Source organism: Thunnus albacares, chromosome 11 (genome assembly GCF_914725855.1).
Source record: "Thunnus albacares chromosome 11, fThuAlb1.1, whole genome shotgun sequence".
NCBI lineage: Eukaryota > Metazoa > Chordata > Actinopteri > Scombriformes > Scombridae > Thunnus > Thunnus albacares.
This window is the reverse complement of record NC_058116.1, coordinates 13763828-13774460: the sequence shown is the minus strand read 5'-3', so window position 1 is coordinate 13774460 and position 10633 is coordinate 13763828. Positions and strand designations below refer to the sequence as shown.

Sequence of the window (10633 nt, the reverse complement as noted above, 5' to 3'; positions counted from 1 at the left end):
TCTGGTTTTGTTTTTATATTTCCATGCATTTATTGATGAGGTTACAACCTATATTGCTTTCTTTTTATATAAGAAATGTAGAGATAGATCCCTTCATGAAAAAAATATCTGATAAAATGAGGCACAAACACACAAAAATGCTTTTTGCGCCCGGTTACAGATCAGATCAAAGGAAACGACAAACACAGTCTCCTCTCCCCACTGAGCCCATAAGTCAGGGTGATGACACACGCCATGGATCGCTGGGTGGCCTGGGGTGACACAGATATGATCTGACAGTGGGTTTCCATTAATGCATGATAATGGACTTCACACTGTTGTGTAGAGATTCTATCAGATGGGGCTCACCCACCAAATGAAAGGAAAATACTGGTGTATTCACAAACACGAGGACAATTGTATTAGATATATATATATATATATATATATATATATATATATATATATATATATATATATATATATATATACTGGCTAATAAAGATGTACCTTAAACTGTTCACACCTGTTGTTACTGCAGCTCAGACATGAACAACCCAAATGTATCATCCTTAAAGAAGCAGGAGTGACCACAGCTCTTTATGTGCAGATTGATATCCTGTAATCACATTATCCTACTAACAATGCCAGGATCCATCAACCCTTATATATCTATGTATGGTATAGGTGAATACATGGTCTGTGGCAGGTTTATTGAGGGGGCTGCATGAGTCATCCAGCTGCTTTTTTATGCCGAAACACAGGGATTATAAACTAATCAATAATACTAATCCTCACACAGAAATCCCATCCATTTCACCGACACAGCCTTACATCACAGTCCATTGTTATTGTTGTTTGAATATGCAATAGGCTAGCCTTTATGCAATCAAATTTTAGTGCGGCGGCATTATGAAAGGAAAATTATGTGCAGCTTATAATTGTGTTTAAGAGAGAAACAACTTTCCATCATTCATTAAGGTTTAGGGAGACTGCTTTGTGAGGTCTGAGAGAGGAAAGAAATGAGAGTTGCCATAGCAACTGCACCGCAATTGAGAAGGCTAGTGTGTGAGAAAAGCGGGAAATTGATGAGTTAAGAACACTGGTACATTATTTTGCTAAAAGTATTGTCTCTTAGGCCTGAACATGAATGCTGAACTAAATTTAAAAAAGTAATTTCTACTGTATTAATGTAATAATAAAACAACCAGCACATTCTGTGTTTTTTTCAGTAGTTTATTTAGAGGATTATGTTTCCATGACACTCTTCACACTACCCAACAGACACTGAGTGTGGTATCTGCCTTACAGATAGATGTTGGTCTAAAGTGGTACAGTGGAACACATGGCACTCTGCAGAGATATTGTTGGTTGATGTATGATCATTTTCACGGATGGTGGTATTGATCTTTACTCCTTATAGTTTAAGGTAACCTTGCCTATAGTCACTGAAAACCAAGTGTCTATGAATACCTCAACACACACTGAGGAGTGTTTACTCTAAAATGTATCACCATCTGAAAAACATGATTTTAATACAACTCAATCATCTCCATGACAACTGAGCAACTATCCGAAAAGAAGGCCACAGGATGTAGTTCAAGAATCACAAAGCGAATGTTTGTTGAGGATTTCTTGTCATAACATCAATAGTGCAGCAACCTTCATACTCAGTGTTCACACTTATAAATTATTAAAACATTAGCCTGGTATATTAAAGAAGTATCTTGTGCGTATTTAATGTCTGAGAAGTATTATGCCTAATAGCTTCATAAAAATGTGTTGCTATGTGATAAGCAAAATGTGCAACCTCAGCTAATGATAGAATTTATCTTTTACTTGATACCTCCAATTATAAAATATTTGATGAGATGAAAACAGTAGATTAAACAATATAAAGACCCCCTCTATATCTTTTAAGACATATAAAAAATCCTCTGTTCAGAATATTAGTGTCTGACATGTATTTTCCACAAAAAAATGTTGTTACCTAAAATCCTTAAAATGACATCTCCTCCTTCTCCCTCATTGAAAAATCCAGAAACTATGAATATGCAAATATTTTTAATTTCAAAAGTTTATCAATTAGAAACAAGATGCCTCCTTCTTAACTGAAAAGTCCATTCTCAGTGTTTGTGCACTAAAGACTTCAAGTTTCCACATCACACTTGTGTAAATTGCTATCTGGCTCCTATTGGCTCCAGACTAGTTGTGACGTCACAAATCCTGCTTGTAGGTACACACCTTAAACTCTGTTTTTAGGTGAGCACAGAGCAATTTTCCATTTTCAGCAGATAAATGTGAAAACAGCCTTCTAGTGTCAAACTCTGCACATACATCAATCTGCACAGTGAAGCTCAAACATCCAACTGAAGGAACAAGAAGAAAAGCTGAATTTTGATTGGAGGGGGACTTTAAATACGGCAACATTAAAATTAAATATGGCAAACTCATGAGGATTTTCTCTCTTCAAGTGTTGCCTCACATCAGAGCTTTCTGCATACACAATCATGTACACTACTGTGTGTGTGGGCTGTGCACTACAACAATGTAGATATAATCAATGGCCTCCCACTATGGTTGACCCACTGATTGCCATAGTCCAGAGGAAAGGAAAGCCTGTGACCCAGATCAATAAGAGTCGACTGCAGGCAGAGACCAGGGACCAGAGACCAGTGCCCTCATCATACAGCATCAATATAAACATGGCTTAACAGCATTATTCATCACTATGGATGTCTTTACTTGATATTGTTGATATAGAGAACCAATCTGTGATTCAAATGTAAACAAAAGGGCCACACCCAATTTAAAACACAGAGTTGGAAGCTAGCAATATAACTGTACTTTATTTGAGATTACGTTCAGATGAGAAAAGGTTCAAATGCAGAGTTTCCTTCTATTAATAATAAAACATTATGAGTTTGGTCACAAAATTAAAGATTGGGTCTTTAAATATATTATCATTCATAAATACATCCTCAAAAGGTCAAAAGATGTAGAAAGCTGTCAAATAACTGACATATTTATAAGCTGGATGGAGACTGTATTTGGTCTTCTCCATGTCTGCGATGTTTCATAACAGCAGCATCACACCTCTTCATTCCCCATTAAGGTGAGGAGGCTTCAGCGCAGCCTTCATCCACCACTCAGACTTAATATAAGTTAACAGGCAATAATGGGATGACAAACCATATATTTTACTCCAGGTGGCAGGCAGGGCTTTAAGGGAACACCAATACAATTGAATTTTCATTTTCACATGTGATCCATGTCCCCCTGGCCATTTACTGGTGTTATTTACTGTGCAGGATTCACAATTCTTCTCCATTATTAGAAGTGACAGAGGTGTTTGTCTTGAAGCCAAGAAAGGCGGGGTAGTAGTTTGCCTCTTTTCTGTTTGTGAGGGATTAAAGAGGGAAAAAAAATGTGTGTGTGTGATCAACTTGCATGGTGACGGAAGTTATGTTGTCTGAATATATCAGCAATAGCTGACAGAGCTGCAAACAGGAGTTTTATTTTCAACGTGACAAAAATAGGTTTCTTTTAACGTTTTATGAACCCACAGCAGCATCACCATCGAAAATAACATATTGGGAAATGCTCACGAAAATAGGAGAATCTGAAGTAAATGTTTCGGCTATATTTAGAGGAGTCTTGTGGCTGTGAGTCCAGCGGAAGCTGTTGCAGGCATTAGGGCAGAGACATTAAAGGTGTGAAGAGGGGGAGTTTAGTTCTCCTCAAAGTACTACAAACAGATTGAGTACCTCCGGAGCTCTGACAAACATAATTCACATCCACATTTTTCAGTCCCTGTTGGGATTTAAAAAAAGCCTCACCAACCATTTTAGTAAACACTGCTGGTCAAGCTGCCAGAGACCTTATGTATCCAGCAATGACTAGATCCTTTTAAGTAGGGTTTGATGTTCACTTGGTAAAGTGGCATTTTAACTTACAGTGCTGACAGCCTGCGCGGCATCATAGGAGAAACAGCATCCAAGGACTTTTTTCTTTGCATCGTTTCACAGAAAAATAACTGAACCGTGCGGGAAAAGTACCACTAAAAGCTTTCACTCAACTACAGCCGCTGAGCAGATATATTTTGCTCTTGCTCGACCATCATCTGTTGTCTTTATTCTTAAGGCAAACTGTTCACTGTGGGATAATAGTAGTTTCTCCTAATGAATAGCAAACGGCAGCAACAGGCATTAAAGAGTGTTTCTGAACACTGAGGGTCTAAAGGGACATGAACAGAAGGAATAAGCTGAGGAGAGAGCAGTATCACATCACTATCAGATTAAGGCTGTGAAACCCAGGAGGGGATCCAATGGAAATAGGCTGAGCTGAGGCTCTACAGAGCGACAGACACCAATAGATACACAGCAAACCCCAAGAGGTTGTCTGTCAGACACAGGCAGTTCAGCTCAGAACATAACCAAGTCAGCAATGGGAGGATGCGCTCTCTCTACAGGTTAAATGTGCACAGCATACACAATAAACTGCCTTTTCAGTTGATTTTAGTACCATTGATACAAACACTGGTTGTCCAGGTAACAGATGTAGCAATGGGATTTTCAACAATAACCACATCAACAGCATATTAGCTGAGCAAAGTTCTCTGAGTCTCTACAAGAGCTGCCAAATCCCCGTCAAGCTGGACTTGGGTGAGGCTTTGGGTAAGCCTGCGATACCTCCCCACATCCACCAGGGGGCTCAACCTTATCCTACTCCTCTCCAGGTCCTGCTGCCACACCTCTCTACACCTCTTGAGCCCCTCTACAGAACCTGGCTCAGGGGTCTCCTCATGTCCAGTGCTTCTTCTCCTCTCCTCATCTTCCTGTTCTCCACAGAGCAGCAATGATACAAACTCTCTGAGTGACGCCACCTCTTTTTCCAACGCCAAAGAGAATATTTGAGCTGCACCCTGCCTTCTTGTACCTTTGACAGCCTGGACAGAGCAAGATGCAGGGAGGTAAGCCAACAGAGAGTCCAGGAACTGGAGCATCGGTAACTGGCTGCAAAGGGACAACAGAGCCGGTGTTTGAATTCTATTACATAATACATGTTGCAATGAATGAAAACATGATTTTTTGATGTTTATTTCTCATCTGTAATTTGTCAGTTGCTTCCCTCCCACCTACCAATTCAGAGTTTTACAGGATTTGTATTTTTAAGTGCTCTGGTTGCCAGAGAATTCAAATCACTTTGATATTCAGTGGAATATCACAGACGTGCATCCTTCTTGACATGCGTCAACTTCAAAGCCTTGTCAACTTTGAATCCATTAATATAAATTGAGCAGTGCCCATTTTTACAGGGAAAGCTACCTTCCTTTTTTTTTTTTTAAATAAAATTGAATAATTCAAGACATTGCCTGGTAGTAATTTTTGAACCAATACACAGAGCAGTAATATCAATGGTTGCAATTGAATAGAAAATCTGTTAAATCAATCATTCTGAGTTTTTTCAAATCTACAATTTTTGGCACATTTAACTTTTTAAATGATGCAACCAAAAGGAAAAAAAACTAAATGTAATTCAGAAAAGATAGTATCAGTAACACAGCCATCTTACTAGTAATTGTGAATAAAAATGATTTACCTGGAGTGGACAGACAGTTCCCCCTGGAAAGGGGTCATCTGATGCCAGTGCAGCAGCATGAGAGCCGACAGTCCTGACGAATTTAACAGAAGATACTGAGGGCCCACTTCTATCCTCTTACAGCCCACTCTTTTCTGAATCCAGCCATCTATATCACCTAGGCTGTGATCAGGAGAGTCTATGTGGAACACCCAGCAATCCAGCAACGCCAACAGACTCAGCAAGTCCTCTGTAACCTCATCTGGGCAATAAAAAAGGAGACAATCATAAACATCTATCTGTCAAAATTAAAACCTAAAGTTGTGGGCATTTTGATTTTAAATCCACTCACTTTACCTGTTTTGAGTTTGGGGTTTTTCAACAGTTGGGTTTGGAAATCACTTTGGAAATCTAAAGTGACTTGACCACAATGCAGGACAGCCGGTGTTGGGTTGCTCACGAGGGCAAAAGTATCTTGTCTCTGGACATAATGGAGCATGACACGGCACTTGACACAGCCAGAGTTCAACAGAGGTGTCAGCCTGGTCACAGCAGTCACAGCCAGTCTGCATGTGTTGAGATCATTTGGTCTGCCGGCGTTGTGTTGCTTGCTTCTTTTTGCTGCCGGCTCTGGGAATGTGGAGGCAGAAGAGGAGGAGGAGGAGGATGATGGCGATGAAGGGCTGAGAGCGGGGAGCCAGAACACTTGGCTCTGGGTCTGGATGACTGCGGGCGTTGAGCTCTGTCCCGTCTCTGTCAGGACAGATAAACTCACACTGGCCGCTGGTCTGGAACAAAAATAACACATCACTAACAATCAGATATCACACGGACAGCAGGTAATCAGGCTGGATATCAAATCCAAAACTATAGGACTGTGTGTGTGAATGAATGTGTGACTGCTGGTGAACTGATTAACAACAGCAATAACTCCAGGTGGTGAAATTACATCAGCTCTACAAGTGCACCGATCAAAACAGCAATATACGGGCTCTTGAGGCAATCATGCCAGAAGTAGTTTTCCTCCACATGTGCTGAAATAAAAAAAAAAAACAGGAACAGGTGGATGAAGGAATCAGATAGCTTCTTGTTCCCACAAAAGGAGCTTGGAGAGTTATTAAAAACTTGTTGCCATGGTGACCACCTTGCCACCCTGCATGCTCCTTGGTGGAATTCATATAAAGTCAGGAGCAATCAAAAAGGGGACATCATACTTACTAAGTTAATGTTATTTGAAGATAGATTACTGTAGGTGTTACATTTCTTTACAAGACTGCTTCATTGATTTAATCATGAAAAACTATTCTGAGTTCTTTGAAGATACGCAGCTGCAGTAGAAAATTATCTTAGAGCTGAGATTTCTCTACAGGACACCTCAGCAAATGGCACCATAATGTAACAGTTCAGGAAAATCTAATCAAGCATCAATGATAGCGTCTGACAGCTGGACAGTAGTACTTCTGACTTGACTACATGTAGTGCCATGTTAAAATTGCTGGTATATTTACCATAAACACATGGATCTACTCAACTAGATTAAAAAAAAAAAAAAAACACAACTCATTATGCCTGACAAGCCATCAAGTGGGCGAGCTTTTTAGAGAACGATAATGTCGTGTTCAGTGGGGCATATTTATGAAGGCTGATGCCTCAGTCCACCAGGCTCACGTATCTGTACACAGCAGATATACACAATCCACTTCAATTAAAAAACAAATCATGTTTACACAGAGCCGTCAGTAGATAGTATCACTCCCACGACCATTCGGTCCTCAGCGATGCGATGCCACAGCTTGTCAACTTGAGGTTTTGAAGACACTGCTGGCATGTCTCGCATCTTGTCATCCAAGGCCTCATCCTTTGACTCATCATCACTGTCCCACAGAGCAATAAGACCTTCCTGGACAGAAAGTGGAAAGACTATAATCAGCAATGACAAGTGTGTGACAGCGTTGACAAGCAATAGCAGTTTATGTCGAACATTTCGGTTTCAACAGAGAATATTAGGAACAGAAGTAGTGGCTTTTCAAAATGCAATTTAAAAAGCAAGAGTGTTGCAGTGACTTTACTTTCTGTGAAAATCATAATTATCTCTTCATCTTTCAGCATTTAATTCTACTTTTTTTTTAAAAAAAAACTGTTTTGGGGCCATATACATCATTTGCTGTGGGTGTTTTTGTAACAGTACAGTCACAAGTTAGTTGGATTGTGGCTGTCAAAGTAAGGCCAGTCACCACTGCACAAAGAAATTATAGCAACAGCAAGAAAAGGCATTTCACAAACATCAAATGCTATAAAGTAGAAAAACAAGAAAACGTTTGTGGCGTTTGTTTGTATTGCCAGTGTTTGGCCGTGCTTCCTCAATGCCTGTGGCAGCATTATGAACGCTGACTGTCTCAGCCTGATGTGAGATGCCATTTCAAATATGACAACTTATCAACATGAGTGACAAGTGCTGGAACAAAGCTAACCAACTGACTCATACTCATAATTACATACCTCATTGCTTTAAATTTCCCATTTTGAAGTTATGAATTGAGCTTAAATGCATGTCAGAGTCATAGATATATTATTATTATGGACATTCAACTGAAAATAACAACAGATACTATCAAAATGTTGTCATTACGATGCCATAAGATGTCCTGTGCCAGTACTAGAGGAAAGGAAACATTTCTAATATAATGACACTCTTGTTGCTCATTCAGTAACCATTACTAATAGCATCCAGTCCTCTAAAAAAATGCTTAATACTATAACAAGCTGTTTGTTTTGCAAAAAGTCATGACTGTATAGTACCAGTCAAAAGTTTGTGTGTGTCTAAACTTTTGACTGGTACTGTATATTTCCTTACACGTAAAGTACCTGTTCATGCTGGGTGAGAATCATCTCTCTCTCTGATACAACATCAGTGAGGGCTCGCACCGACTGCTGCAGAACTCTTTCCTTCACTCTAACTTCTCCTTGAAGCTCCTGAAGCACCGTCAATCCGCTCTAAATGACAGATCATATTCGAATGACACTGTAAATGATATGTTGAACACACTGGGTGACACTGAGTGAAAATACGTTCATTTCAAGATGTCATCTCAGAGAAATAGCATCAGATCATTGATAGAGCTGCATAATATGGCTGAGCATCATGGATGAAATACAATCATCATCACAGTCTCAATACCCTTTTTTTAAATCAATACCAATAAATTACATTCTACACACACAGATGTATTTAGAACTATATGTAAAATAGTCAAACTGATTGTTACACACGAGACACAGCTCCATGTGTAAAACAAAAACATGAAGTACTCATTCAGTTAGTTTTTCCTTAATTTATTATTGACAAAATTTTGTAAAAAGACAATGTGATCATATTGTCTGAATATGATTCCACTAACAGACAATAATACTGATCGATTTTCCCAGTGTTCCACCGTAACGTTTATGAATGCTCACCTGAAGTCTGGACTCTAAAGCTTGAAGAGTAAGGAGATAGTTCTCTGCTGGTGGAGGAGATGACTTCACTGCTCCGCTGTCCTGACCACACTAAAAACATGTATTTTCACTTAGTGATGCTGACCACCTTCACAATTTCACTTTATCAAGGGAAATGCATGTAAATGTGAAGCAGCATTGCACATGGGAAGTAAAAAGCATGACTCACAGAATATGAAATGCCACAGAGGTCAGTGATGAGGAAATGTTCCAGTAGTTGTCCTGGTTCACCTTCATCTTTAAAAACCAGCAGCATCTGGTCTGTTCCACATCCCAAGAAGTCGTCCACGTGGACGGAGCTGACACCTGACCAGTGGGAGGCTATCTGGATAAGAGAGTTTAAGAAAGCAGGATTATAAAAACATGTAAACTGAATGACAATAAAGTTATGAAAAAAAATACAGATTGTTCATAGATACTGAAACCTGTTTTAAATACCTCAAATGTTTCCTTCCATATGGCGCAAACATGCCCCTGGTGAAAAGATACGACAAAGAGGACTCCGTTTCTTCCTGTGTTGACCACCTGAATATCTTCAGGTTGCTCAAATGGGACCTGACATGTGTCTTTTACCGTGCCATTCTCAAAATAAACAAGTTGTCCAGTACAGGTGGCTGAAACCACAGCAGATTTTAGCACACCTTCCACTTTGTCCGCTGACAGCACCAAGATGCACCTTATGATGGAAATGTAGGGATGAGGTACAATCATAGAACCGTCAAACATGTGTCCACTCTCAATAAAATAGCCCAGGGTTTGACTTGTGGACTGATTATCTGAGCACTGTTCTGACAAGTTTTGCAGTCCAAGAACAAATACTTGCCCTTTGGAGAGAGGGAGTTCTCCATAAACACTGTGGGACAACTGAAAGGGGATCTGTCTCACCTCTCCAACCTGCAAGGATGTATAGAAGACACTGCCAGCATGGCTCCACAACACTGTGGGGCCCTGGAGGATAGACACGTTTTCCCTTATTTTATAAGGGAGTTTAAAGTCAATGCAGGGCTCCAGTCGGTTTGAGCTGCTAAGTGAGAGAAGACTATACTGGAAGCTATCCGCTTCCTCGCTCTTCTTTACCACTAAAACACAGGGTGTGGTGAATCTCTTCTCGACATCTACGGCAGATTTACATCTCAAAACATCAACATGCGCTGCTCTCTTCCTGCTGATGACAGCTGCTCCGTCAGCTGCCTTCAGGAAGGCGTTGTGTTCCCGTTTAAATAAAAAGCTGCTGAATAATAACTCACTTAACTCGTTGTCATTTGTGGCGGAAGCACGTTTGCAGTTAAATAAGACTATCTTTCCACAGACGGATAGTCTATGGGGATTTTGATGCAAATCTTCCAACAGCAAACTCTCCATCATGTGGGGAAGCTTCGAGTCTTCTTTCTTGACAGCTGCAGTTAGCGTTATTGCTAAATTGGGTCACTTTCATGAGGAAAAAGTGTCACCAAGGTGTACAAATTGATGAACACTTGCTAAATCTACTGGTGAGAGTACAATTTAGCCATTTTCCAAGGTTTCTTAGCGTCTGTTTGTATTACTCGCGCGCCAACTAAAACTGAACGCTATGCATTAT

General features: G+C 40.0%; 1 protein-coding gene across 2 annotated transcripts; it reads right to left on the bottom strand.

Moving 5' to 3' along the window:
• Window positions 1-3167: 3167 nt before the first annotated feature.
• On the bottom strand, window positions 3168-10463 carry fancb (FA complementation group B). 2 transcript variants are annotated; one of them, XM_044365335.1, is made up of 9 exons: window positions 9940-10074; window positions 9493-9730; window positions 9224-9379; window positions 9016-9105; window positions 8425-8553; window positions 7287-7459; window positions 5917-6347; window positions 5581-5821; window positions 3168-4994 (listed from the first exon to the last, which is right to left on the bottom strand). In XM_044365335.1, the coding sequence occupies exons 1-9, from the start codon at window positions 9978-9980 to the stop codon at window positions 4580-4582; spliced, it is 1914 nt and encodes a 637-aa protein (XP_044221270.1). In that variant the 5' UTR covers window positions 9981-10074; the 3' UTR covers window positions 3168-4579. The 2 variants fall into 2 exon arrangements, with proteins under 2 accessions (XP_044221270.1, XP_044221269.1); XM_044365334.1 differs by having other exon boundaries at window positions 9493-10463.
• Window positions 10464-10633: the final 170 nt, after the last annotated feature.